This window comes from Melanerpes formicivorus, unplaced genomic scaffold (genome assembly GCF_026170545.1).
Source record: "Melanerpes formicivorus ecotype bairdi unplaced genomic scaffold, bMelFor1.0.p_v2 SCAF_13, whole genome shotgun sequence".
NCBI lineage: Eukaryota > Metazoa > Chordata > Aves > Piciformes > Picidae > Melanerpes > Melanerpes formicivorus.
In genome coordinates, this window is record NW_027142365.1 from 3,312,746 (window position 1) to 3,338,249 (window position 25,504).

Consider the following 25,504-nt stretch of genomic DNA (forward strand, 5'->3'; position numbering starts at 1 on the left):
CTGCCTAAACCTGGTGGGAAGAGTTTCCCCTCTCATCTCACAAAGGAGGCTGCTGGCAATGGTGCTTCATTTACACTCAATGGCCCAACCCCCTCCTTTGCTTCTCTGGGCCCTGGGATTTAAGTCCACATTTTTAGGCACCTCGATGGATGCATTAAGAAGATTAGGCAGAGGAGCTCTGCAGACCATCAGTTTGGGGGTGGGGGGAGCGTGGAGGGGCATAAATAGCCACCAGGATAGATAAAGAGGGTGAATGGCTTTGCAGCCTGATCAAGCAGATGTCTCCCAGACAGACATTGCTTACAAACTCTGAACCACTGAGAAGCAGCTTTCTATGCCAAGTGGACAAACTTAGAAGCTGAAAGAAAGCTTTCCCTGCCTGCTTCTTGGATTCCTTGCAACCAGTCAGTCACCTTGTGAAATGCATAGCTAGGCCAAGAAGAATTGCACAGAAGAATTGTGGGACTGGTGGGACTTCTCCAGCACCTTCTGTGTGAATCCTAGTCCAGGTCCTGAAAGCACTCCTCAGGGCAACAGCAGCAGCAAACACAAAGAGGGTCCTTGCTTCGGAGAACCTCATGGATGTGTCAATGGGACCTTGCTCCTGGGGTGTCATGGCAGAAGGGTACTGAAAATGCAAGCAACATGGGGACACTTCAAGCATCCCATTCTCTGGATTTGGGGAATCAGGGAGCTGCTAAGGGAGGGCTTTAGTGATCTGGCACATCACTGTTGGATTCTAAGTGCTAATGGTACAGCTTTGGTGCAATGGAGCCGTAACAAAGATGGTTTGCACCCAGCTAGCCTGGGGTCTTGTCAGCACTTCAGTTGCAGGACCATGCAGCTCATTATGACTATTTTCACAAGATCTATCTATCCTCTTAGGTTTTGCAGGCTGGGTAGCCACTGTGACAGCATCTGACTTAGCTCACTGAAAATTCATTTCTTCAGGCCTACCCTTCACAGTTGTACCAGAGTATCTCATGCTCTTATTTACTTCAGTCTGTTACTCTAGTCTCAGTCTCACACAAGGAGAGCTATTCTGGAAGGATTGAGCTCAGATGATAACAGACAAAGCTCTTGGGATGATTACAGCATGGAAGAACCACCCTCCCAGAACTGAGAAAAGAACTGGATCTCCAGACCTTCAGCTCTCCTCCTGTGTTCACTGTGGTTTGTTGGCAATGAATCACAAATGCTTAAGGCAAGCAAACAAGCAAGCAGAACGCATCCCAAACTGACCAAGTCAAAGATGCTTCAGAGAACTACATTTCATTATGAAGAAAAAGAAGTCCAGGTGCTGTTAGTACCTTGTGCCTAAGCTGAGATCTCTGAACAAGGAGCCCACCTTCCTTTCCATGTACATTGGTGACCTAGACCCTCCTTTGTGAGGAGAGAGCTATGGTTCCTGGTAGGATGACAGCAGCCCACTTATGAGAACCACACAATCATTATGGTTGGAAAAGACCTCTAAGATCATCAAGTCCAAATATCAACCCAACACCACCATGACCAGCAAGCCATGTCCCAAAGAGCCAGCTCTCCATGTTTGCTGAATATCTCCAGAGATGATGACTTCCCTGGGCAGCCTGTTTCAGTGCTTGATGAGTGAGCTGGGCAGGGATTTCCCACCCCCAGTGTAAAACTGCTGCAACCCCAAGTGATGCAGTTGGGTGGGACACAAACATGCATACCTGCATCCTCATCTTGTCTGTCATAGAATGCATTGGGTTGGAATGCACCCTTAAAGCTCACCTAGCCCAACCTCCTTGCAGTCAGCAGGGGCATCTTCAACTAGATCAGGTTGCTCAGAACCCCATCAAGCCTGATTTTGAATGCCTCCAGGGATGAACCTTCCATCACCTCCCTGAGCAACCTGTTCCACCACCTTCATAGTAAGAAAACCTTCTTTCTACTGTCCAAAGAACTTCTTGTTGTTCAGGCTTCTAACTGTCTGTCTTTTGCCTGAGCTTGGGATTGTGGGGGATTGTCTGAAATGCATACCTGGATCATGAGCTGCCTGTGCTGCCCTGCAAGCTGCCAGCCTGGCATGTCTGAGCAGCATTTGGTTTCACACTTTTCCTTCGCCCTTCCACCAAGGAAAGAAAAGAATAAAATAGCAGTTCCCTTGGTGTTGACAGGATCTGTGTGCACTCCTCAGGCAGGGATTGCCCCTGTGTGGAAACTACCAGGCCTTCAGAAAAGAGGTAAAATACACAGCCACATCTTAAAGATCTCCTAATGCCTCCATCACAGGAGGAAAGCTCCCTGCAAAACTGGAGGAGAAATGAATTTAATATCTCCTTCACTCCCTCCTGACTCCCAGAGTGCCAGTTGCATGCTGAGACAACCTGGCCCTGACAAAAGCCATTTTGCCTGCTGCTGGGACACTAATTTTTTTCATCTGGAGAGTGGCTCCTCATGGCAGGGCTGATTCAATTAAGGATTGAAGCAGGGTTCTACATCTCCCTTTCCTGGCAGTGTGCGCTAAGCAAGTGCAAATGTGTTACAGACCAACTGTTTTCCCCTGATCCCTAATGACCTCAAGTGCATTAATGCACCAAGATCTCTGGGTGGACTTCAAAAGAAGACAGACCCCAGCTGTGCTCTGCTTTTTGGCACCTGGACTTGGTTTTTATACATGCAAGTCGAGTTTCCTGCTCCTTGGAAACAACAAAACACAACACAGTGCCACGGACACAGCGCCGAGAAGGGCATTCAAGCTGGGCCTTCTCAGCCACCTGCTTTTCCATTGGGCACCCAAAGTGCTTGGAAAGCTTTTGCTGAGAAGGATGGTGGGCAATTAGCACAACACACTGTGGAATCCTCTGAGGGGCTTTCCTGGACTGCAGCTTCACCTTCACATGTGTAAAATGCAGAGGCAGGGACCACTTGCTGGCCTCTCCCCTTCCTGCTCATGTTCCTTCCCGTCCCTTCTCCCCATGTCCCCAAGTCTCCCTTTGGTGCCTTGTTGTCACCTCTTATCACTGAGACTTTTTTGGCACATTCATAGGTTTGGCACAGTCGTTTTTTTTTCCTGCTTCTTGCCTCCCTCTCTCCTTTACTGGCTCATGTATTAAAAAGTGCAAATGATCTGTGTCAGAGATGCCGGTTCTGGTAAAGCCACCAAGCTCTCCCCTCCCTTCCCCCCCATACTTCATCGTGTGTGACACACCAGGATCTCCCAGGCTTTCCTCAAGTGAATGGGACCTTTACTCATAGTTAGCAACCCCTCAGGGCTCAAAACTTCAGAGCTGAAGGTCTGGAAAGAGGAAGAGGAAAAGTATTTCTCTGCCTCTTGGCTTGTCTGATCTTGTCCTGGATGCCAGTGGCTTTTCCAGTTCTGTGTCCTCTGTTGGCTCATGTGGAGCATGTCATTTCACAAGGGTTTGTCATCGTATCACTGATTCCTGGGGATCCCTCAGTGTTTCTGTTGGATGTCCAGCGGTTGGAGAGCCTCTACCCATCACACCAGGGAGAACTCGGCCTGGAAGCCAGAGCAGCGGCGTGTCTTTGGTGAGCACTTGGTCAGCATGGAGATCTGGGTGCTGAAGTTAGTTCCATTGCTGCCTAAGGAAGGGTGGTGATACTTCATGTCTGAGCCCAGGAACCGTTCCAGATGCCACCTCCGCCACTTCCGCTTCAGTTCGGCTTGGACCTAGGTGATGGAAAGACAGAAGTGTCAGCACCGGGCAGCATCTCCTCCTGCTCTGACTTGCTTGTGTGAGCAGCCATGGGTCAGCACAGGGCAGCATCTCCTCCTGCTCTGACTTGCTTGTGTGAGCAGCCATGGGTCAGCACAGGGCAGCATCTCCTCCTGCTCTGACTTGCTTGTGTGAGCAGCCATGGGTCAGCACAGGGCAGCATCTCCTCCTGCTCTGACCTGCTTGTGTGAGCAGCCTCCTACCAAGGGGCCAAGGATCAGTTCATAAAGGTCACGAAACACAACCCAACCAGAAGTTTCAGCCACACAGAAGGGAGGTGACAATCCAGACAGTGAGTGAACAAAACCACAGCTGAAATCCCTGAGCTGCACTGGGAAGGAGAGCACTGAGAATTTCTCATCTGGTACAGCCAAGGTGCCTGACTGCTTCTCTCATCCCTGGAAACGTTCCAGGTCAGGTTGGATGGGGCTCTGAGCAATGTGGTTCATAGAATCATAGAATCAATAAGGTTGGAAAAGACCTCAAAGATCATCAAGTCCAACCTGTCACCCAACACCTCCTGACTACTAAACCATGGCACCAAGTGCCACATCCAATCCCCTCTTGAACACCTTCAGGGATGGGGACTCCACCACCTTCCTAGGCAGCACTTTCCAGTGGCCAATTACTCTCTCTGTGAAGAACTTTCTCCTCACCTCCAGCCTGAACTTCCCCTGGCACAGCTTGAGACTGTGTCCTCTTGTTCTGGTGCTGGTTGCCTGGGAGAAGAGTCCAACCCCCACCTGGCTACAACCTCCCTTCAGGTAGTTGTAGAGAGCAATAAGGTCTCCCCTGACCCTCTGCTTCTCCAGGCTAAACAGGCTAAACTCCAGTTGAAGTTGCCCCTGCTCATTGCAGGGGGTTTGGACTAGATGACCTTTAGAGGCTCCTTCCAGTCCAAACCATTCTATGATTCCACTTAACTTTAATGGCAACATATCCTACACTTAGGGAGCAGAGTTGAGATTGTTTTTATCACTGCACTGCTTTTTGTTTGTTTGTTTCTTTGTTGTCCAGATGCAACTGATTTAACCATAACTTCTTTGCAAAGCTGTCAATACAGCTGTTGGGTTTGGGTTTTTTGGTAGAAGCTACCAGTTCCTGCTCAGGGAGTTTACAGCCATCATCTGGTTTACACTGTCCAGATTCAAAACCTGAACAATTCTGGTCACTGTCCCTGTCCCTTCTTGCAGCCTCCCAGTCCAAATTTTTAGGTAACAGTGTGAATTAGATAAACCAGCTCTGTCTGAGAGTCCCTGGGATCAGCAAGCAGGAACAGCACACCAGGATGCAAACCCCTGGACTGGAAATGTGAGAAAGGCAAGATCAATGCCTGTAAGGTAGGAATATGTGTGCCTGGCACTGCTCTGTGCCTAACAAGCCACTTCAATGCCAGTGTCAGCTTTGGATCATCAATAAGTTTTGTGGTCCTGCCCTGCTCCAGACAGGCTCACAGGCAAAGGTCTCTGCTGGAGCTGGGCAAGCTGCCCTGTATGAGGTGCACATGGTGAGGCTAAAAACAGCATCAGAGCTCCAAGAGAGCAAATTGTGATTCTGGACACTTTTCCTCTCCCTAGGAAGCTGGAACACAAAGCCAGATGACAGCTGCTTCTTGTCCATGCTCAGTTTATCGAGCTGAGAGTGCTCCAGCTGACAGCAGCTCCACATTTTCAGCTGCCCACATCTACTTGGCCCCTGTGATACAGGTTTAATCAGTCTCTGCTGAATCCCTTGCAGGCAGATGCACACAAATCTCACTGCACTAACAAGCCCCCATCTTGGCAGTGGCTCTGATTCTGTGGAGGTGTAACACACTGAGGTGTTAAGCATGAGTAGGGCTTAGAAGATGGGCTCTATCCTTCTCTGCTGAAGGTAGTCCTGTTGGAGCAGGGTTCTATTGATTCTGCCTCATGATGGATTCAGCAGCAGAATACTGCACAAAAGTCTCACCATGGTTTTCTTAATGGTGGTAGAAACTCTCAGGTCCATGGCTGAGTTGGTTTTCTGGAGTCAGAGGTTTGGCTTGGATGTTTACCCCCAACATGGTAACATCAGGAATGGGACACTTCTCAATCAGCTCTCCACAAGCATTCAATAGCTGCAAGTGTTAACCAAACGATAGTGTTGATCTTACCTCTCCATTGAGGAAGCAGTAGAGAACAGCCACCACAAATCCCTAGGGAGAAGGAGAGAACAGGCTTTTAGCACCTCTCGGAAGAGTCCAACTCCTGAGGCGCTGCAAAGGTGCCCCTTAGAAACCACCTGGTTGCATTCTCCCTCTAAAAGGAGCAGGGGAAGCTCAGTTGAAGTACTTTGCAGCAAGTGTGCATGTTTGAGTTCAAAGGTTGCTGCAGATTGGTGTTTGAACCCAACAGCAGACAGCTCAGCTCTGAGGGGCACTTGGTCACTCAAACTGGGGCACTGGAGACAACTGGATGGGATACTAGATCAGACTTTCCTCCATGGTCTTGCCAGCTGAAACTGGGGGGATCTAAATACACTCACTACTACATCATCAAGGCCAGAATGATCTTAGACATGATGTGGGGCTAAACTGTTTCTTTCCCACCTGCCCTGCAGGGACACCTTGTTTTTCAGGATGCCAGCTTTCACTGCAAACAGTCAAACATCTCTAGCCTTCATGGTTGCAAACATTAAAGACAACTAAAGACACTACACTCCCAGGAGAGTACAGATCCAGTTGTCTCCCTCATAACAGATGCCAGATGTGAAGGGGTGATGGTGTAGGCAGGGACATTATCTCATACACCACTCAATGAAGGATGGCACTGGCATGGGTATGGTACATGGTGACCAAGAGATCCTGTCTGCAGGCTCTGAGAACACAAAGTAGCTAGAGGTGAGTAGTGGAGGGATGCAAAGGGATGAAATACATCAGCAAGAGCTTCTTTTCATGCAAGCTCAGGGCTGAGGTTGACAGCCCAGCATGGGAACTGGCTAAAGTGAACCACGTGGGAGGGTCTAAGAAGCAAACTCCATCAAGGCTTCCAAAAGGTCCATATGGAGGAGAGCCCCATGACTCATCATCATGCAGAACCTGCCTCCTATGCCAAAGGACTGGAATCCTGCTGGAGCAGGATCTAGAGGTATGACTTGGCTTATTAACAGAGGAGAAAGTTCATGGAAGTCAACTGGTTGAAGGCAGACTAGGCTTCTAGTAGTGTCCAGAAAGGCACTGCTCCCAAAGGTGATTTAGCTCATCATACACCATGTCAATAAAGCATAAACTTCACTGAGATGCTGATTTTTCTCCCTTAAGTACAAAACTTCCCAGGGTGACTAACTTCCAGAGGTCCATTTTCTTTTTAAGTGCCTAAAACGAGGTGAGAGAGAGTCTCCTTCTGGAATTCCAGGAGGGAAAGTGTAAAACTGTCTTCCATACTGGCCAAACTGGAGTGAGGAGCTTCTGTACCAAAGGTCTAAGAGTAGTGTTGGGCAGATCCAGGCAAAACTCAGCTCACATGTTTGCTTGTTCCCTTGTCCAGCTTATATCACTTCTCCCTGCTGACAGCTCTAGGGGGGCTTACCTGGAACGACCCAACCACCAGCTCAAAGACCAGCTTCACTTCTGCTTTGAAATTGTCAGGGAAGAAAGCAAACATGATGTAGTGAATGCCAAAGAGAGGGATCAGCAGCAAGGTGGACTTGGCCAGCCTCCTGTTGGAAAGACAAACATGAGTTCACAAAGGGAGAAGAAAGAGGAGCTGAGGGGTGAGCTGATGAGTGGTCCTGCATCATGCAGTCCCCAAGCTTTAATTTGCTGCAGTACATCATGATGGTGTGGCCTGTGCCACACATGGTAAGTGCCTCTGCTTGCACTTGGGAGATGTGATACAGGCCACTTTACCATGAGGTCCTGGGAACATAGAATCATAGAATTGTTAGAGTTGGAAGAGACCTCAAGGATCATCCAGTTCCCACCCCCCTGCCATGGGCAGGGACACCTCACACTACAGCAGGTTGCTCACAGCCACATCCAGCCTGGCCTTCAAAACTTCCAGGCAGGAGGCTTCCACCACCTCCCTGGGCAACCTGCGTTTTCCATTCCCCCCAGTCCCATCATTACCTGACACCTTAAAAAGTCCCTCCCCAGGGACTTAGAGCCTTTCAGCAGCAGTCTTGAGCAAGGCATCATCAAGAGGCTGCCCTTGCCCGGAGGCAAGAAGTATCTGGGGTACAGTGAAACTGAGGGTGTTGAGATAGCTCCTTACAGCCTCACCTCCCCAAGATTCTTTGGGTGACCTGAGCTGGGATGCAATAGCACCTGGAGGTGGACCCTCAGCTAGGCACAGTCACTGTATGGCAGTTCAAACTAAGCAGGTCCCACGCTGGGAGCATTTCCACAGCCTCCCTTCCCTCCTCATTAACAGCTCTCACATAAATATTGTCGTGCCTCCAGCTAGGGTAGAACCATCAGCCCCACATCATTTCCCCTTGGCCCACAGGCTGCAAGGGGCTGGTGATTTCAGGAGTGGTAACAACATAAAATGTGACATCTTTATTCCTAGGAACTTCAGTGGAGGTATTTCTTTCTCCTTTCTCTCTCCTTCCCCTCCCACTGGAGATCTTCTTTTCATCTCCACAAGCTAACTCATCGGCTGGTGCTGTCTCTGTTTGCTTGGGGTTTCTGAAAATTACAGCTTCTGGGACAGCAATGGTATGTTTAGCTCAGAATAATGACAGGCTACTGCACAATGAGTGTCTCCAAAGGAAGGGGATGAACACTATTAGTGCTTAATGGCATCAGGCTGGCTAATCAGAGGTCTAATTATGAAGGAATTGTAATTTATTAAGTATAATCATTATTAAAATATGACTGAGGGAAATAAAATGAAGTCAAGGGCTTAAGGATGCTTGTGGTGGTTTTGGCTCCCATGGTCACCCACATCCTTCCAGGTCTCCCCTCTCCCAGAGGCTTCTGGAGGAATTGAAGCTATGGCTGGGATGCTGGAAGTACTTGTTCCTCCATCTGCAAACCCTTCACTTCCAAACCTTCATCAGGCTCAGTCCTCTCAGACCATCTTCATTTATTTGCCATCTGCATAACCCCCCTGGGAAGGCTGATGTGCCAGCATTATGCAGATGATGCTCATCACTGTAGCTCCCAGCAGACCTTTGCACCTTTTCCTGAGCCTGGCCCAAACACAGCTTGACATTGAGGTTGTGGTTGGAGGCTGTGGTTCCCAAGGGAATACCTGCTGTCTGAAAGGCAGCTGTGCACAGCTCATTCCAGGCAAAATGAGTGTCTGTAGGAAGCCAAGGAACTTTCCATCAAAAACTGAGGGTTCCAGAACTGGACACAGGACTCAAAGTGTGGCCTAACCAGCGCTGAGTACAGGGGCACAGTGACTTCCCTGTTCCTGCTGGCCACAAAATTCCTGATGTGCTTCTTGAATGCACAATGGGAAAGTTGCCCAGAAAACCTTTGATGATAAGATTGATCTTTGAACATGAAGAGAACATAAAGAGATGAATTTTCCTTGGGGTTTCTGTGGCAGAAAACAACTTACAGTGGCTTCAAATGCCACTGTAAGTGGCATGTCCCACTCTTACATGTCTCTGTCACCTCCAGAACACTGTTTTGGGAGACTTGTTGTCACAGTCTCCAATGCATTAAAGCCCAGCTCCCTGCCTGCAGCATTAATGAGTGAGTCTGAAGGACGCCTGACCCTCTAGCCTGCAGCTAAACTGAAATTGGTTGGAGTTGCACAACACCACCACTGTCATCATGTCAACAAAATAGACAAGAGAAGGAGAGAGAAATGCAAATGACAGATCCCTGATGTTGTTAGTTTAAGACATAAGCATCTCAGATTTGGCAGGAGGAACTGTGGTGGTGTGCTCCCTGCTCAACCTGATCACACTAAATACACCCTCTGGTGGGATCCAGCCTTCAGGTTGGGACACTAAATGCTCATTTTCATAGGCAAACATGGTGTCTCATGTTCCACTGAGGTTAATACAGTCAACAGGGACTTCCAGGTGTCCCAGAGAATCTGGGTGTTAGCCAGTTGCCACTGCATAAGTGTAAAACTCTCCAACAGGTCCTGGCTCTGATGTGTGAAGTCCAGGCAAGTATCTCAAATCAGAGAATGTTTTGGGTTGGATGGAACCTTTAAAAGTCATCTAGTCCAACTGTCTTGCAGTGAAGAGCAACATCTTCCACTAGAGCAGGTTGCTCAGAGCCCCACACAACCTGACCTGGAATGTCTCCAGGGATGGGGCATCTTCCACCTCTCTGGGCAACCCAGGACAGGGTCTCACTTCTTGCATTGTAATAAAACTTCTTCCTTCAATCTAGTCCAAATATCTTTCTTTTAGCTTTAAACCACCACCTCTTTTCCTGTCACAACAGGCCCTGCTAAAAAGTCCCTCCCCATCATTCCTGTAGTATTTTTCAGGTACTGAAAGGCCACAGTAAGGTCTCTCTTGGAGCTTCTCTTCTCCAGCCTGAACAATCCCAGCTCTTTCAGCCTTTCTTTGTAGGAGAGTTGTTTCAGCTCTCTGCTCATTTTGGTGGCTCTGTGTTGTATCTCACCTGGCTTGGACACCTAAAAATGATCAACAGATTCATTCCATAATGGAACTGAGATTTTCTTCTGGCTGGAGAAGGAAGGTGAGGAACTGTAGATGTGAAGATCACTTGTACTTCAGCAGTACCTCCTGCTTGGCAGTCCAGTGTAGAGGAGTGCTGGCTGTACTGCATTTGTTTACAAGGCAAAGGGAGCTCTTCTGGCAGCTCCCACTTCATTGTAAAATGTGAAGTGAAAAGTCATGAACTCAAAGCCCAGCATGGCCTCTGAGGTAATCTGGGCATAACCCTTCCAATGTGCCTTGGCAGCACTTCTGCTGAGAGGAATGGGAGCCAACTGCTCCAGGCTGCTGCTTAGCGCTGGAACATATTTCAATATGCTGATTTAATCTAAGTACCTGGCCAAAGATGTTGCAATCCTGGGGGTACACAATGCCCAGTTGGGAGTACATAAAGGGAGGTGGTAGAAAGCATGGGGCCTGGTAACGTTGGTGTGTTATGACGGGAGAAAAAGAGGCAATTGGCTTTGGCTGCTGGTGGGAGAAGCTGAGGTCAAATGCTGAAATTTCCTTTCATAAATGGGAGAAGTAGTTGAGGGAGATGAAGTTGCATAATCTGCCATCACTAGAGAGTAAAACTCAGAGCCATGGCTGCTCAGTACTTAGGGACCATACTCATATTGTCTTCTACCTCTCAATGTCCTCCTTAAACGGACTGCCCCAGAACTGGGCACAGTACTCAAGGTGTGGCCTAACCAGTGCTGAGCCCAGGGCAGAATGACTTCCCTGCTCCTGCTGGCCACACTATTCCTGATGCAGGCCAGGATGCCATTGGCCACCTGGGCACACTGCTGCCTGTGATTCATTCTGATCAGTGCAGGCAGACGTAACAAAGACCTGAGACAAAGAGGTTGCCCCCTCAGACCCACAGAGCATGGCTGAAAAAGCCCAGGACTTACGAATATTGGCTGGTTTCGTTGTGCCCAACGTCTGGAGAGTGCAGCTTCTGCACTAAGATGCGGATGATGCAGATGAAGAGAATGAAGTTCACCTGTTGGGAGGAGCAGAAAGAGAGAGAAATGAACAAAAAAAGTGATTATTTTTTTCCCCCCTGGTGCAAAGAGTCAATCATTGGAAGGGAAATCCTTTCGCTGCAGTGTTTGGAGCAAGCTGTTGTTAAAAAGCCATGAGCAGAGAACCCCGCTCTGGGAGCACATAGTAAACCGACACAGGATGGCAGCCATCTTGGGCCTGACATCAGCCTGCTTGGGACTTCGTGTCAATACATCCCAAGTATGATGATGTCAAACCCATAGAGCACAGCTATGCACGACGTCCTGCTGCGCGGGGCAGTGCCGACGACAGAGTGGGGCAAGAGCCACGGGAGCGAGCGGAGCGACCGACGTCAAAGCCCTTGGGAGACGGTGACATGGGACCAGCTGCTGAGCGTGTCAGAGACTGAGGTGGTGGTGAGCCAAGGAAACCAAACCAAAACACACAGCAGGATCCACCCAACAGGCCTCTACCTGATGCTATGGGGCACGTCTTCTCTGGAGAGAATCATAGAATCATAGGATTGTCAGGGTTGGAAGGGATCTCAAGGCTCAGCCAGTTCCAACCCTCCTGCCATGGCCAGGGACACCTCACACTACAGCAGGTTGCTCACAGCCACATCCAGCCTGGCTGCAAACACCTCCAGGCATGAGGCTTCCACCACCTCCCTGGGCAACCTGTGCCAGTCTCTCACTACCCTCATGGTGAAGAACTTCTTCCTAACATCCAATTTGAATCTATCCATTTCTAGCTTTGCTGCATCCCCCCCCAGTCCTATCACTTCCTGACACCCTCAAAAGTCCCTCCCCAGCTTTCTTGGAGCCCCCTTCAGATACTGGAAGGCCACAATTAGGTCTCTTCAGAGCCTTCTCTTCTCCAGACTGAACAGCCCCAACTCCCTCAGTCTGTTTTTATAGCAGAGCAGCTCCAGCCCTCTAATCATCCTCATAGCCCTCTTCTGGAACTCGTTCCAGCACCTCCAGATCTTTCCTGTAATAGAGGCTCCAGAACTGGACACAGTACTCCAGGTGTGGTCTCAGCAGAGCGGAGCAGAGGGGGAGAATCACCTCCCTCAACCTGCCGGCTCTGCTTCTCTTGATGCAGCCCAGGATGTGATTGTCTCTCTGGGCTGCAAGTGCACACTGCTAGCTCATGTTGAGCTTCTCATCCACTAGCATTCCCAAGTCCTTTTCTTCAGGGCTGCTCTCCAGTAAGTCACTGCCCAGCCTATATTGGTGCTTGGGAGTGCCCCAGTCCAGCTGCAGGACCTTGCATTTGGTCTTGTTGAACCTCATGAAAAGGAGAAGCTGGAGACCTTTCTTATAGCGAGGGATGACCTCATCAACACAGCAGAAAATATTCTCTCCTAGGATGTTAGACCAGAGGAGTCCAGCTCATACATTTTAGTTGGTGCTCTTCACTCAGAAGAAAAAGCTGAGAGTGCTCCACCAAGATACTCAAGCAATGTAAACCTTATTCAATAACAGAGGAGTAGAGCTAGGAATGGTAACTTGCTAATGGTATGTAGTAGATGGTATGAACTGAATGCAAATCTAATTGCTTTAAGGTCTCTCTTGAGACTTGATAGGGTGCTTGGTTGCATGGTTTAGTTGATTAGGTGGTGTTGGATGATAGGTTGGACACCATGATCTTGAAAGTCTCTTCCAACCTGGTCTGGTCTGGTCTATTCTATTCTATTCTATTCTATTCTATTCTATTCTATTCTATTCTATTCTATTCTATTCTATTCTATTCTATTCTACTCTATTCTATTCTATTCTCACCCATTGAATAATGCTGTTACTCATGCAACATATGACAGGTTTCCATGGACTTCATTTAATTGTAGTTTGGCACACAATCACTTTCTTTATCCTTCCATGGCCAGCAAATCCACAAATGATTCTGATTTGCAGTGATTGGAAGGCTGGAAGGGATTGTGTTAAGCAGCCAACCTGATTTCCTGCAAAACCAGACTGTGACATTTCCTCCAGCCCTTCCTGCATTTATCTTAGCAACAGGTGAGTGAAGGAGGCTGAAGCACATCTCTCATTTGGGCATTCTCTCCAAGAATGCGAGGGATTGGAAATTAATTGCATTTCCTGGTTATGATGCATTGCTTAATCACTTTTTATCTATCCCATGCCATTTGTCATCGTTTCTGTTCACATTTATTTACTGTATAAAAATGGTTTGTGTCTGACAGGGTGGCAAGTCAAATTTATCAGCTCCAACCAGGATTATCTGAATCAATTACTCTAATGAGCAGTGATAGCACACGAGCTGCAGCACTGAAGGTAAGATTGGAGGAGATAAATACTGATTGTGTCGGCTTGCAGTAGTGAAAAGCAAATGTGGGCACAGGGCAGTGGTGAGTCAGGTGGAGTGTGATTTAGGGGCTTAGTAGAGGCTTAACATTGCATGATAGAAGATATGGCCATCAGCTACTGGAGAAGTTGTTTATTTTTCAGCCTAGAGTACAATCAAAGGCATTCGATCTGTTTCTTGTGCTTAATGCCTTATATTTAGAATAAACCAGAAAAGGAAGAGCATATATCTTAATGCCTTATATAGAGAAGAGAAGAGAAGAGAAGAGAAGAGAAGAGAAGAGAAGAGAAGAGAAGAGAAGAGAAGAGAAGAGAAGAGAAGAGAAGAGAAGAGAAGAGAAGAGAAGAGAAGAGAAGAGAAGAGAAGAGAAGAGAAGAGAAGAGAAGAGAAGAGAAGAGAAGAGAAGAGAAGAGAAGAGAAGAGAAGAGAAGAGAAGAGAAGAATGGAATGGAATGGAATGGAATGGAATGGAATGGAATGGAATGGAATAGAATAGAATAGAATAGAATAGAATAGAATAGAATAGAATAGAATAGAATAGAATAGAATAGATCAGACCAGGTTGGAAAAGACCTTCAAGATCATCCAGTCCAACCTATCACCCAACACTATCTGATCAACTAAACCATGGCACCAAGCACTCCACCTCTTCTTGAACACCTCCAGTGATGGTGACTCCACCACCTCCCTGGGCAGTGCATTCCAATGGCCAATCTCTCTGTCTGGGAAGAACTTCTTCCTAACATCCAGCCTAAACCTCCCCTGGCACAGCTTGAGACTGTGTCCTCTTGTTCTGGTGCTGGTTGCCTGGGAGAAGAGACCAACCCCCTCCTGGCTCCAACCTCCCTTCAGGTAGTTGTAGACAGCAATAAGGTGTCCCCTGAGCCTCCTCTTCTCCAGGCTAAGCAACTCTAGCTCTCCCAGCCTTATATATCTCACAGATCTTGTAGGTCTTATTGGTCTTGTATCTTTGATATGTGTTTCTTCCTTCTCCTAAGATCTATGCTTTATTCCCATGGATATGGGGAAAATGCTGCATTCCTCCCTGAAGAAGCCTGCTGCTGGTCAGCCAGAGCTCATCATGCCCTTCCTTTGTGACAGATTTATATGATATCTGCAGCAGGAAAATCAGAAACTGCTGAGTGAATTCTGTTTGGCAATGGGGAAATGATTTATGTGCCAAAAAGAAGACAGGCTCAGTGATCCAAGGAGAGCAGGGTGGAATTCTGGGCTGAAAGTTTATCTTGAGAAATGGAAGCCACTGTCTATAGCTTTCTATGATGACATCAAAATGGTGAGCTGTGCCATTCCAAGTATTGTATTTCTCCTCAGGGGGGGTGAACAGAGTAAGATGTCATTATTCAGACACTTTCAGGTTGGAGTCCTGTCTGAAAAGTGATACAGAGAAAAACCCTCTTTGTATAAAAGGAATGAGAAGAGTCTGTGTGTCTAAGGAAAGACTTCTGGTTAATTTCATTTCTGTTTAAATTTGGGTTGATTTCTGTCACGTTCCTTTTGTTCCCTTCCCACAGACTTGCCTCCATTCAAGAAACCTCAGTGCTAAGTTTAACTCTGTGTCATTTAAGTTCTGGGTCGATCTGTGGCAGAGGAAGCATGCAACATTCAGCAAGGATGAAAGGACCCAGAGTTCCTCAGAGGTGTCATAGTTTTGGTGGTCAGCATCAATCATATCCAGAAAAGGAATGAAGCATTTCCACTGCTTTACCTGGAAATCAGCTGAGCTTCTCAAGAGCTTACTCTAAAAAAACAACCCCACAGCTGGAATCCAGCTCTGTACTGGATGCCATGGCAAGGGGCAAATACCTGGAGGAATTCATCTAACCTCTTTTCATCTACATAGAAATTTATGGTGGGACTCCTCCCCCTTTACTTCATGGTGTTGACATCTACAGCTGAACAAGTCATCCTGGGCTCTGCATGTGGTCAGCCTGGAGAAACAAATCCATTCATGGCACAACTCAGCTGATCTAATTTAGACACTCACTGATTCATTAAACAAGATGGTGTTGGGTGATAGGTTGGACTTGATGATCTTGAAGGTCTTTTCCAAGCTGGATTATTCTATTCTATTCTATTCTATTCTATTCTATTCTATTCTATTCTATTCTATTCTATTCTATTCTATTCTATTCTATTCTATTCTATTCTATTCTAGTCTAGTCTAGTCTAGTCTAGTCTAGTCTAGTCTAGTCCTATTCTATTCTATTCTATTCTATTCTATTCTATTCTATTCTAGTCTAGTCTAGTCTAGTCTAGTCTAGTCTAGTCTATTCTATTCTATTCTATTCCATTCCACTCCACTCCACTCCATTCCATTCTACCCTACCCTACCCTACCCTACCCTACCCTACCCTACCCTACCCTACCCTATCCTATCCTATCCTATCCTATCCTATCCTATCCTATCCTATCCTATCCCATCCCATCCCATCCCACTCCACTCCACTCCACTCCACTCCACTCCACTCCACTCCACTCCATTCTATTTTTCCTGGATCTCTAACCACGTTCCTCAACCTCCCCTGGCTCCATCCACCCATGACTACTCCACCAGAGTGGCCTGACACGGAGGTGGCCAAAATGAAATCAAATGAGAACTTCAGTGGGTTGCCTAGTCCCTCAAACTCTTCCCATGGTCCATGCCTAAAGTTCAAGATCTTTATCTGGAGGGTGACATTCTTCACTGGAAGACAGACAGTCAATACCCAGTGGGGGTTTTATCTGTCAGTGCATTTCCCACAGGCATTTACAGAGCATTTCTCCACACCCCTTCACGTTCCACGCTTAGTATGAAAGATGGCTCTGCAGCCAGCAGAATGTGTTGATACTTTACCAAAATAGACACCAAAATAGGAGTTTTAATGATCCACCAGAATGGGGATTCCACTATTTCCTCCCAGCACCTAAAAAGAAACAAAACCAGACTTAAAACACCGAGCAAAGCAAGCGAGCAGCTCTGTAACCTTCTCAGGTGTTGGCTTTCCCTAAATGCTAAAAAACAGGACCATAGAATTGTTTGGGTTGGAAAAGACCTTAGAGGTCATCAAGTCCAAGCATCAACCCAGTGCTGCCAAGTCCACCACTAAAGCAGGTAATGTGAGCATGCAAAACATACAACAATAAATTTGTTAGGTGTTAGCCTGTCCTCTAAATTCACACTTGGCACAAAGAAAAAGAGCTTTAAAGCCTCCAGGAAATGCAAAGAAGTCTGCATTTTTGTTAGGAATTGCTGGAGCTGGGTAGGAATAGATAGTAAGAAGAACTGGTACCCAAACTGGTTAAATCCTTTTGTCTCTATCTCATTGTAGAGGCTATTTATTAGCAAAAGTAAATAAAGACAGATTTATGCAGATAGAGTGAAACCATAAAACGAGCTGCCCTCAGGAAATGTGTTAGCATGACTATAAATCAAAAATGAAATGAGAAATACAAGCTGCTTCTCTTGCTGGAATAAGGACAAATCAGGGCACATTTGGAGCGGGAGAATGCAGGGGAGGAAATGAAGCTGACCACATGCTGCAAATGCAAGGAGTGAGGGCATGCAGTGAGTACAGGATAAGCACCTGGTTCTGTAACCCTTTTGGAGTGTTTTAGCATCAAAGCCTTTCCAATTGCTACAGTCTGATTGCTTGGATGAAAGCACCATGGAGGATTGCAGGATCAGATCTTATTTGCTAGCACATACCCTGGATGTCTACCTCATCTGCTTAGCTGTGCTGTCTCTGATCCTTATATACAACATAAGCAGCTCCTAGGTTAAACAGGATCCTTTAACCTTTAGAGAGGTTAAAGAACAGATCCTAAGATGTGCCAGAGGCAAAAAAGAAGAGGTTTTGGACTCCTGTGGGACAGCAATAGGTGTGTTTACTAAGTATCTGCTGCACGAGTGTATTTTGAGTCAATTCTGCAGGATGCAAAGCTCTGCTCTGAGCATGGAGTTGCTCAGCTGGTGTCTTTGCTGTACAGGATCACAGGGTCAAACAGAATCAGAGAGTCAAAGAACTGTTTTGGTTGGACCTTTAATAGCCTTGAGTCCAACTGGCAGCCCACCACTGCCAGGTCACCATTAAACCATGGCTCTCAGCACCACACCTACACAGCTTTTAAATACCTCCAGGGATGATGACTCTGCCATTTCTCTGGGCAGCCTATTCTAGGGGTTGAGAACCATTTTGGTGAGGGATTCTTTTCCTAATGTCCAACCTAAACCTCCTCTGGCACAACATGAGACCGTTTCCTCTTGTACTATCACTCATTACATGGGAGGAGACCAACCCCCACCTCACTCCAACCTCCTTTCAGAGAGGTGTAGAGAGTTGAACAGAAAAAATTCCCTGTAAATATCCTCATAAAAAATAATGAAGAGAGTGAGTGTCTGGCCTAAGTGTGTCTGCAAGGAGACCTTGGAGCCTTTCCTGGTTCATAGTGTCAGAGGCAAGCCTCTGCTTTGCCTGCTGTTTGGTCAGGGCAGCATGGCAGGGTTACTCAAACTGCAGGTTTTTCCTTGGCCTCCCTTTCCCTGGAGATAAAGGAAGGCAGAACTATGAGGGAAAGATAACAGAGTCCCCAGGCTTACCCAACATCGAAAAAGTAAATCCTGACAATAGTCCAAGCAGTGATGAACACGGAGGGGGCACCTGACAAGAGAAGAGATGATGTTACTGTCAGAAACCATGATCAGTGTTTTCAGGCTATTCTCCCCACCTCTCCATGCTTCCCGAGGGACTGAGGTGATGATGCCTTTCATCAAGGCTGGGCAAATGCTTCATGCTTTCTGTGCTCACATGCCAAAGGAGCAGCATGCTCCCTTCCTCTCCCCCGGTCATGTAAGATGAGATTCCTGTAACTGCTCTCTAGCAGCTTTATCTTCCCCTTGCAGTGCCTACAAAGAACTCCTGATGGTGAAATCATAGGAAAAGGAATCACTTTAGACATCTGCAGTGTAGACAGTGGTATCTGAGACAGTCACATGGGGTCTCTTTAGCATAAATGGAGACAAATACATACTTCTAATACAGAACCACAGCGTGGTGGGGTTGGAAGGGACTTCTGGGGATCATCTAGTTCAACCCCACTGCTGAAGCAGAATCAGGCACAGCAGGTTGCCCAGCACAACTGTGACCAGGCAGGTTTGGAATCTCTCCGGAGAATGAGACTTTACAATCTCTCTTGGCAGGTTGGGAGTCTAAGAGCATATTTCTTGTCCTAAAGCAAACATCTGCAGTAGTTCAGCTGACCTGTGTGCTTGGATGACCTGTGTCATGGGCATAAACTGGAACACAGGAGATTCCATCCAAAAGTGAGGCAAAACTTCTTTCCTGTGAGGGTGCTGGAGCCCTGAAGCAGGCTGGTTTAGCATCTCTCCAGAGGAGAATCCTTCCTCATGCAAGCAACCTCAGAATATATCATGAGTGCAGATTTCCTTTGATTTAAAAATCACAGAATGTTAGGATTTGGAAGAGACCTCCAGAGATGATTGAGTCCAATCCCCTTGCCAAAGCAGGATCACCCAGGGCAGGTCATACAGAAACACACCCAGGCAGGTTTTGAAAGTCTGCAGAGAAGGACAGTCCACAACCTCTCTGAGCAGCCTGCTCCAGGGCTCCATCAGCCTCATAGTAAAGAAGTGTCTCCTTGTGCTGAGCTGGAACCTCCTGTGTTCCAGCTTATACCTCTTATTCCTTGTCCTACCACTGGGCACCACCAAAAAGAGCCTGGCACCTTCATCCTGACACCCACCCCTCAGATATTGATCAACATTAATAAGATCTTTTTTCAGCCTTCTCCTCTCAAGACTAAACAGCCCCAGGTCTCTCAGTCTTTCTTCATAAGAGAGATGTTCAAGTCCTGCAGTCATCCTTGTAGTTCTCTGTTGGACTCTCTCCAGCAGGTCTCTGTCTCTCTTGAACTGGGGAGCCCAAAACTGGACACAATATTCCAGATGTGGTCTTACCAGAGCTTAGTAGAGGGGGAGGAGAACCTCCCTAGCCCTGCTGGACACACTTAATACACTCCAGGATGCTGTTGGCCCTCTTGGCGACAAGGACACATTGCTGCCCCATGGAGAACTTGCTGTCCACTAGGTCTCCAAGGTCTTTCTCCATGGAGCTGCTTTCCAGCAGGCTGACCCCTAGCCTGTACTGATGCCTGGGGTTATTTCTCCCCAGATACAGGACTCCGCACTTGTCCTTATTCAACTTATTCAAACCTGAGGTTTGTCTTTGCCTGGCTCTCCAGCCTGTCCAGATCTCGCTGGCGGGCAGCACAGCCTTTCAGTGTGCCAGCCACCCCCCCAGCTTTATATCATCAGTGACTTGCTGAGGCTATACTCAGTCATTAACTGCATACACTTTCAAATCAGCCAGCTCTACTGCACTGAAGGAAACAATGTCTATGCACAAGGCAGGTTTCAAGAAGGTCTGACCTGATTAACTGCATCTGAAAGAAGGGCTGTGAACATCATCTCTTCACATGCTCATAGCACAGAGAGCTGCCTCTCTTGTGCAGTGTGAACCCAAGTGTAACTCCTGTCACCTTCAGTGGAAGTTACTCTGTGCCTACCTGATCAAACCCTGAGTCCAGGCATACCTCTCTACAGCACACAGTTTGATTTTTCCTTTTTCCTCCTGAGATTCTTCTCTGCTCTAATTATTTCTCAGTTTCAGCTATGGAGAGCATGCAACAGAAAGCTGTTTTGCTTACTTATACAAAACCCTTCAGCTAAATGGCTTAGAGGGAAAAAGAGATCTCAGTTTCCTCTTTGGAGAAAGAAACAACGTTGATCTGGTAGAATTAATTTGCAGGAGTTAGCAATGCAGCTCTGAGAATTAAGCTGGGAAGAACTTAATCCTGTCATTTTTCCCTGTCTTTTCCTTTTCCCTTTTCCTTGTCCTTTCCTTTTGCCTTTTCCTTTCCCTTTCCTTTTTCCCTTTCCCTTTCCCTCTTTCCCCTTTCCTTCTTTCCCCTTTCCCTCTTTCCCCTTTCCATATCCCTTCCCTTTTTCCCTTTTCCCATTCCCTCTTTTCCTTTTTCCCTTTCCCTTTCCCTCTTTCCCCTTTCCTTCTTTCCCCTTTCCCTCTTTCCCCTTCCCATATCCCTTTCCCTTTCCTTTTTCCTTTCCCCTGAACTCAGTAAGACAATGGGAGTGTCAGATTGAAGTGCTCACTTCAGTCTGGGAGTCTTCCTTTGCTGAGATCCTTCCTTACACTTTCAGGTTATTGCATAATATCAACCTTAGGATCTCAGTCAGGGTCAAAGGACAAAATGGCTGTAAAGGAGATGAGGAGTTTCAGGCTCATAGTCCTTAAAGACACTGAGGTGCTCAAGTAATCTAGCACAAGCTAAGCTCTTAAATACCTTTGAAAATTTAGGCTAATTCTGTTAAACTGCTCTGGCCATCCCCTGATCTTATCCCTGGCATGAGGTGACCTGCCCACTACATCTCCGCCTAGCCTGAGCCCCTGTGTCTGTGGATTCAATGACTCATATAAAGACTGTCAGGATCACCTCTTGGCATTCAATATTGAGAAGATGCATACCCCAGCCAATCAAGATGTACCACCAAAAGTATTTCCTCTCTGAAAAGAAGGAAATGACCAGCAGGGTGTGAAGATACAGCCCCTCCACAAGGAGCCAGAAGAAGTTGGCCATGATGCAGTACTGGAAGAAAACCATCATGGCTTTGCAGCCTACCTGGAAGAGAAGAAAGGAACAGTGGTGAACTGCAGCATATTTCCATAGTATCACACCACCATCCCAATAAACCTTGCTGTGGTGTATCTTTGGGACTGCTTTTTGCAGCACCAGAAGCCCTTATGGAACATGCTGTTGGCGTTTCCCAGTGGCACAACATCAGCCCTATCATGAGCACCAAGGCATACAGGGATATGGGTCAGGGATGGTTGGACTTTGTGATCCTGAAGGTCTTTCCCAACCTGAATGTTTCTGTGGTTCTGTGATTCTGTGCTCTGTGGTTAAAAGTCAGAAGCCCTGTCAAGCTTGCTTGAGGTGGACATGCAACACACAGATGACCTGCACTGGGACAGAATTGGATGCACTCCCCTGACTTACAAATGAAATCACTCTATTTTCTCACTGCCTAGGCTTCTTGCTACTCCTGCCTTAGGTGGGTAAGTTTAAAGCAGAGCAGGTATTTATACAAGAGATGCAGTTTCAGGGCTGACTGCAGCGTTGCCCTTCCACTGAATCCTTTTTGACAGCCAACTCAGCGACACGTTTAGAAAACAGCCCTCCCAGGCTCTGGAGAGACCTTCGTACATGCAGCACTTGGTAATGGATCTCTGCCTTCCTGATCGATCAGACTCAGACTCAGAGTGGCTGTTATGATGCTGGGAAATACAATCCACGTTTATATAAGGTCCTTTACCCTTTAGATGACAGGCACTAGGCAGAGATGAGTTATTGCATCTCACCAAAGACTGTGTTTTCTTTCCTAAAGAGCAGGCCTTGTGATGTGTCAGTGCTGAAAGACTGACACAGGCTTTGCTCAGAAAAGATTTGCAGCCGGAGAAGCAGCTTTACAGCACTGATCCTTCTATTATTTCCCCTTCCACTCTCATTTACAACAGCTTGTTTACCTGTCATTCTTCAGGGGTCTTGTCCTGCTCACACCCATGGGGTGTTGTAGTGAGATGGTCTTCCCTGGTTCTTTGCAGATGGCGCATCTGCCCAAGTGGCTTCTCCTCTTTGGGACTGCATTAAACATGGGTCATTTGCTTTCATGAAGGTCCCCTCGCTTTCCATGCTCATTATTGGTGACTAACAGCTGAGTCAGATTCTGCCTCCAGACAGTGAGGCAGAGAATCCCTTCTTTGACCCCAGCAAACACTTTTGGGTTTCACTTTAAAGTCCTCATAGTCAGTGAGAACAATTAATCTTGATTGTTGTAGAAGTTTACTTAAGGATGTGGTGAGACATGTCTTAGATCTACTGTGTGGGCCAACTCTTCCCTGCCTTAATGTGCCCAACTATCTATGCTATAAACATCTACACTGGTGACTGTTTAACTGAGGACTGTCTGAAAAGGAGGCACTCTGCAAGAGTCAGCTGCTTAAAAAGAGACTACCAGTGTCATTTTAGCTAATGACAAGTACTGTGCTGAGCTTCCAGCTGCTGCTCCAGAAGGATGGGGATTTCCTGTGGGGCTTGAATACTGCGTCCTGCTCTGGGCCCCTCACTAGAAGAAGGACATTGAGGTGCTGGAGCATGTCCAAAGAAGGACAACATAGCTGCTGAAGGGACTGGCGAGCACAAGTCCTTTGAGTAGCAGCTGAGGGAACTGGGGTTGTTTAGTCTGGAGAAAAGAAGATTGAGGGGAGAGCTTTCCACTCTCTACAACTCCCTGAAAGGAGGTTGGAGTGTTGTGGGGGATGGTTTCTCCCAAGTAACAGCAACAAGATGAGAGGAAATGGCTTCAAAGTTGCACCAGGGGAGCGTTAGGTTGGACATTAGGATGTTTCTTCCCCCAAAGGGTTGGTAAGTCCTGGAACAGGTTGCCCAGGTAAGTGATGGGGTCACTATCCCTGGAGGGATTTAAAAGACATGTAGATGTGGTGCTGAGGGACATGGTGTAGTGGTGGATTGGCAGCTCTGGGTTGATGGGTGGATTCAATGATCTTACAGGACTTCTCCAATCTAAATGATTCTCTGACTCTATATTCCCACACATCTGAAGTGTATGAGATGCCCATGCTCAGATGACAGAAGTCTGCTCTTTCTAGAGTATCCTTGCTGAAACAGCAAGGCAGGGGAAATATGTACATACTGCAATACACTGCTGTCCTGAAAGGCTGATTTCTTCAACTGCAGTGTGGAAGGTTTATGGCAGGGCACTAAGACATATTTAAGTGAGCTTAAAGATCTGTGTAGGATATCAATCCTGGGCAATGCTGCCACTCCTGGCATTATTTATGAAGTTGGGACAGTGTCTTCAGTCCAGTCCTGTGTCGTCAGCAAAAGCACCGCCCTGGAGCTGCTCCAATAACCATAAAACTCAGAGGCCTCACAATCACCTTTAAGTTATTTAGGTAAAAGATATTTAGATATTTAAGGTAAAAGTCCAGGTCCTCTTACCTGGACTGCCACCTCTGATCACAGGATCATGGAATCATTCAGGTTGGGAAAGATTCAGGTTGAGTCCAACCATCAACCCAACGCCACCATGCCCACTAAACCATGTGCCAAAGTGCCATATCTACACCTTTCTGGATCACCTTCAGGGACACTGACTCCACCACCCCCCTGGGCAGCCTGTTCCAACACCTGAGCACTCTCTCAGGAAGGAATTTTTTCCCAATATCCAATTTCACCCTGATGCAGAAGGGAGAGATTTACAGCAAGATTTCTGCAGGCCTCTTCAACACAAGACAGATAAAAACTCATTTTCTCAGTGACAGATTTATCCAGCACTTTTCTTACATGTTGCCCAGAAGGCATGACCTATCTGAAGGGCTAGTTTGGAGTGACTCATTCTGAATTTGCCCACAGCAACAGCTGCTCTTCTCCTCATCTTAGTCAAGACAGCTTCTTCAGTACTATTTAAAACTTTTTAGAGCTTCCCACTTGTGAGTCAGTTGCTGGGACACACCTGGAAGACAGGGTAGCACTAGGCAAGTCCATGTGCTCTGGAGATGCTGGAATTAAGGTCTTCAAGCACAGGGACTGGTGTAACACAACATCTCTAGGACTATAGTGCCACTTTAGACACTTGTCTCATAATCATAACTAAATTCAGGAGTCTCCATCTTGTGCTGATTCCCACCCCACAGGCTTAAATCAATCTGAATTCCATCCCAGCTCTCATCCACCAATGGATGATGTAACCTGTAACACTGATGCAACAATCAAATCATGGCTCTGCTTGTAAGATTACATGGTAGGATTAATTCTCCATCTCGCTATCATGGCACTGGAATTCACACAACTGACACAGCCCCACTCATTTTGCAACCTAAACATTGCGCAGGACTCTTCTTAGCTGTGCACTGTCCATCAATTCCTGTGCATGTCATATGGAGATGTCAGGACAGATTTAGTTTTCAAAGGTATTTTGTAGTTTTTGTGGGGCCTTTAACTTTTATTTTATAGAACCACAGAATAATTTAGATTGGAAAAGGGCTTTAAGATCATCAACTCCAACTGTTATCCAAACACTGCCAGGTCCACCGCTAAACCATATCCCTCAGCACCACATCTGCACAGCTTTTAAATCCCTCCAGGGGTGGTGACTCCACTGCTTCCCTGGATAGTTTGTTCCAGGGCTTAAGAACCCTGTTGGGGAAGAAGTTTTTCCCTAATATCCAACCTAAACCTGCCCTGGTGCAATTTTAGGTTGTTTCCTCCTGTCCTGTTACTTGAGAGAATAGGCTGACTGCCATCTCGCTACAGCTTTCTTTCATATAGACAATTGTAGGGGACTAAAAGGTCTTCCCTCAGCCTCCTTTTCTCCAGGCTAAACAACCCCAGTTCCCTTACCCCTTCCTCACAAGAAATATCCTCTAAAACCTTCACCAGCTTTGTCCTCACAAGAAATATCCTCTAAAACCTTCACCTGCTTTGTTGCCCTTTGGATACACTCCAGCACCTCAATGCCTTTCTTAAGAGTTAAAAGGAGTAAGACTTATTTCTTATCATGTTGGTTGCTCTCTGAGAGGAAGAGTTGCTTATGGGAGGAGTGGATCTAATGTGCTGGCCTGGGTGTTATTGTCTCTGTCAAGAAAGGAAGTGTGAGGATATTCAGCCTTGGAGTTCTGCCCCAGGAAGCCACTGGCCAAGCCAGTATTGTTTACTGGAAACAAAGCTTCTCTGGCCCATTCGAGTGGGAGTTT

The 25,504-nt window shown here is 47.0% G+C and overlaps 1 protein-coding gene across 1 annotated transcript in view; it reads right to left on the reverse strand.

Moving 5' to 3' along the window:
* Positions 1 to 3,136: 3,136 nt before the first annotated feature.
* The window catches only part of VIPR1 (vasoactive intestinal peptide receptor 1), a 98,849-nt gene continuing 76,481 nt past the window's right edge, over positions 3,137 to 25,504 (reverse strand). The window contains exons 7-13 of the mRNA XM_068146410.1: positions 21,197 to 21,350; positions 18,235 to 18,295; positions 16,492 to 16,561; positions 11,216 to 11,307; positions 7,253 to 7,382; positions 5,839 to 5,880; positions 3,137 to 3,658 (exon numbers count right to left, since the gene is read on the reverse strand). Coding sequence (XP_068002511.1) covers positions 3,467 to 3,658; positions 5,839 to 5,880; positions 7,253 to 7,382; positions 11,216 to 11,307; positions 16,492 to 16,561; positions 18,235 to 18,295; positions 21,197 to 21,350 — 741 coding nt within the window. The 3' untranslated portion in view covers positions 3,137 to 3,466. The remainder of the gene's footprint in view (positions 3,659 to 5,838; positions 5,881 to 7,252; positions 7,383 to 11,215; positions 11,308 to 16,491; positions 16,562 to 18,234; positions 18,296 to 21,196; positions 21,351 to 25,504) is intronic.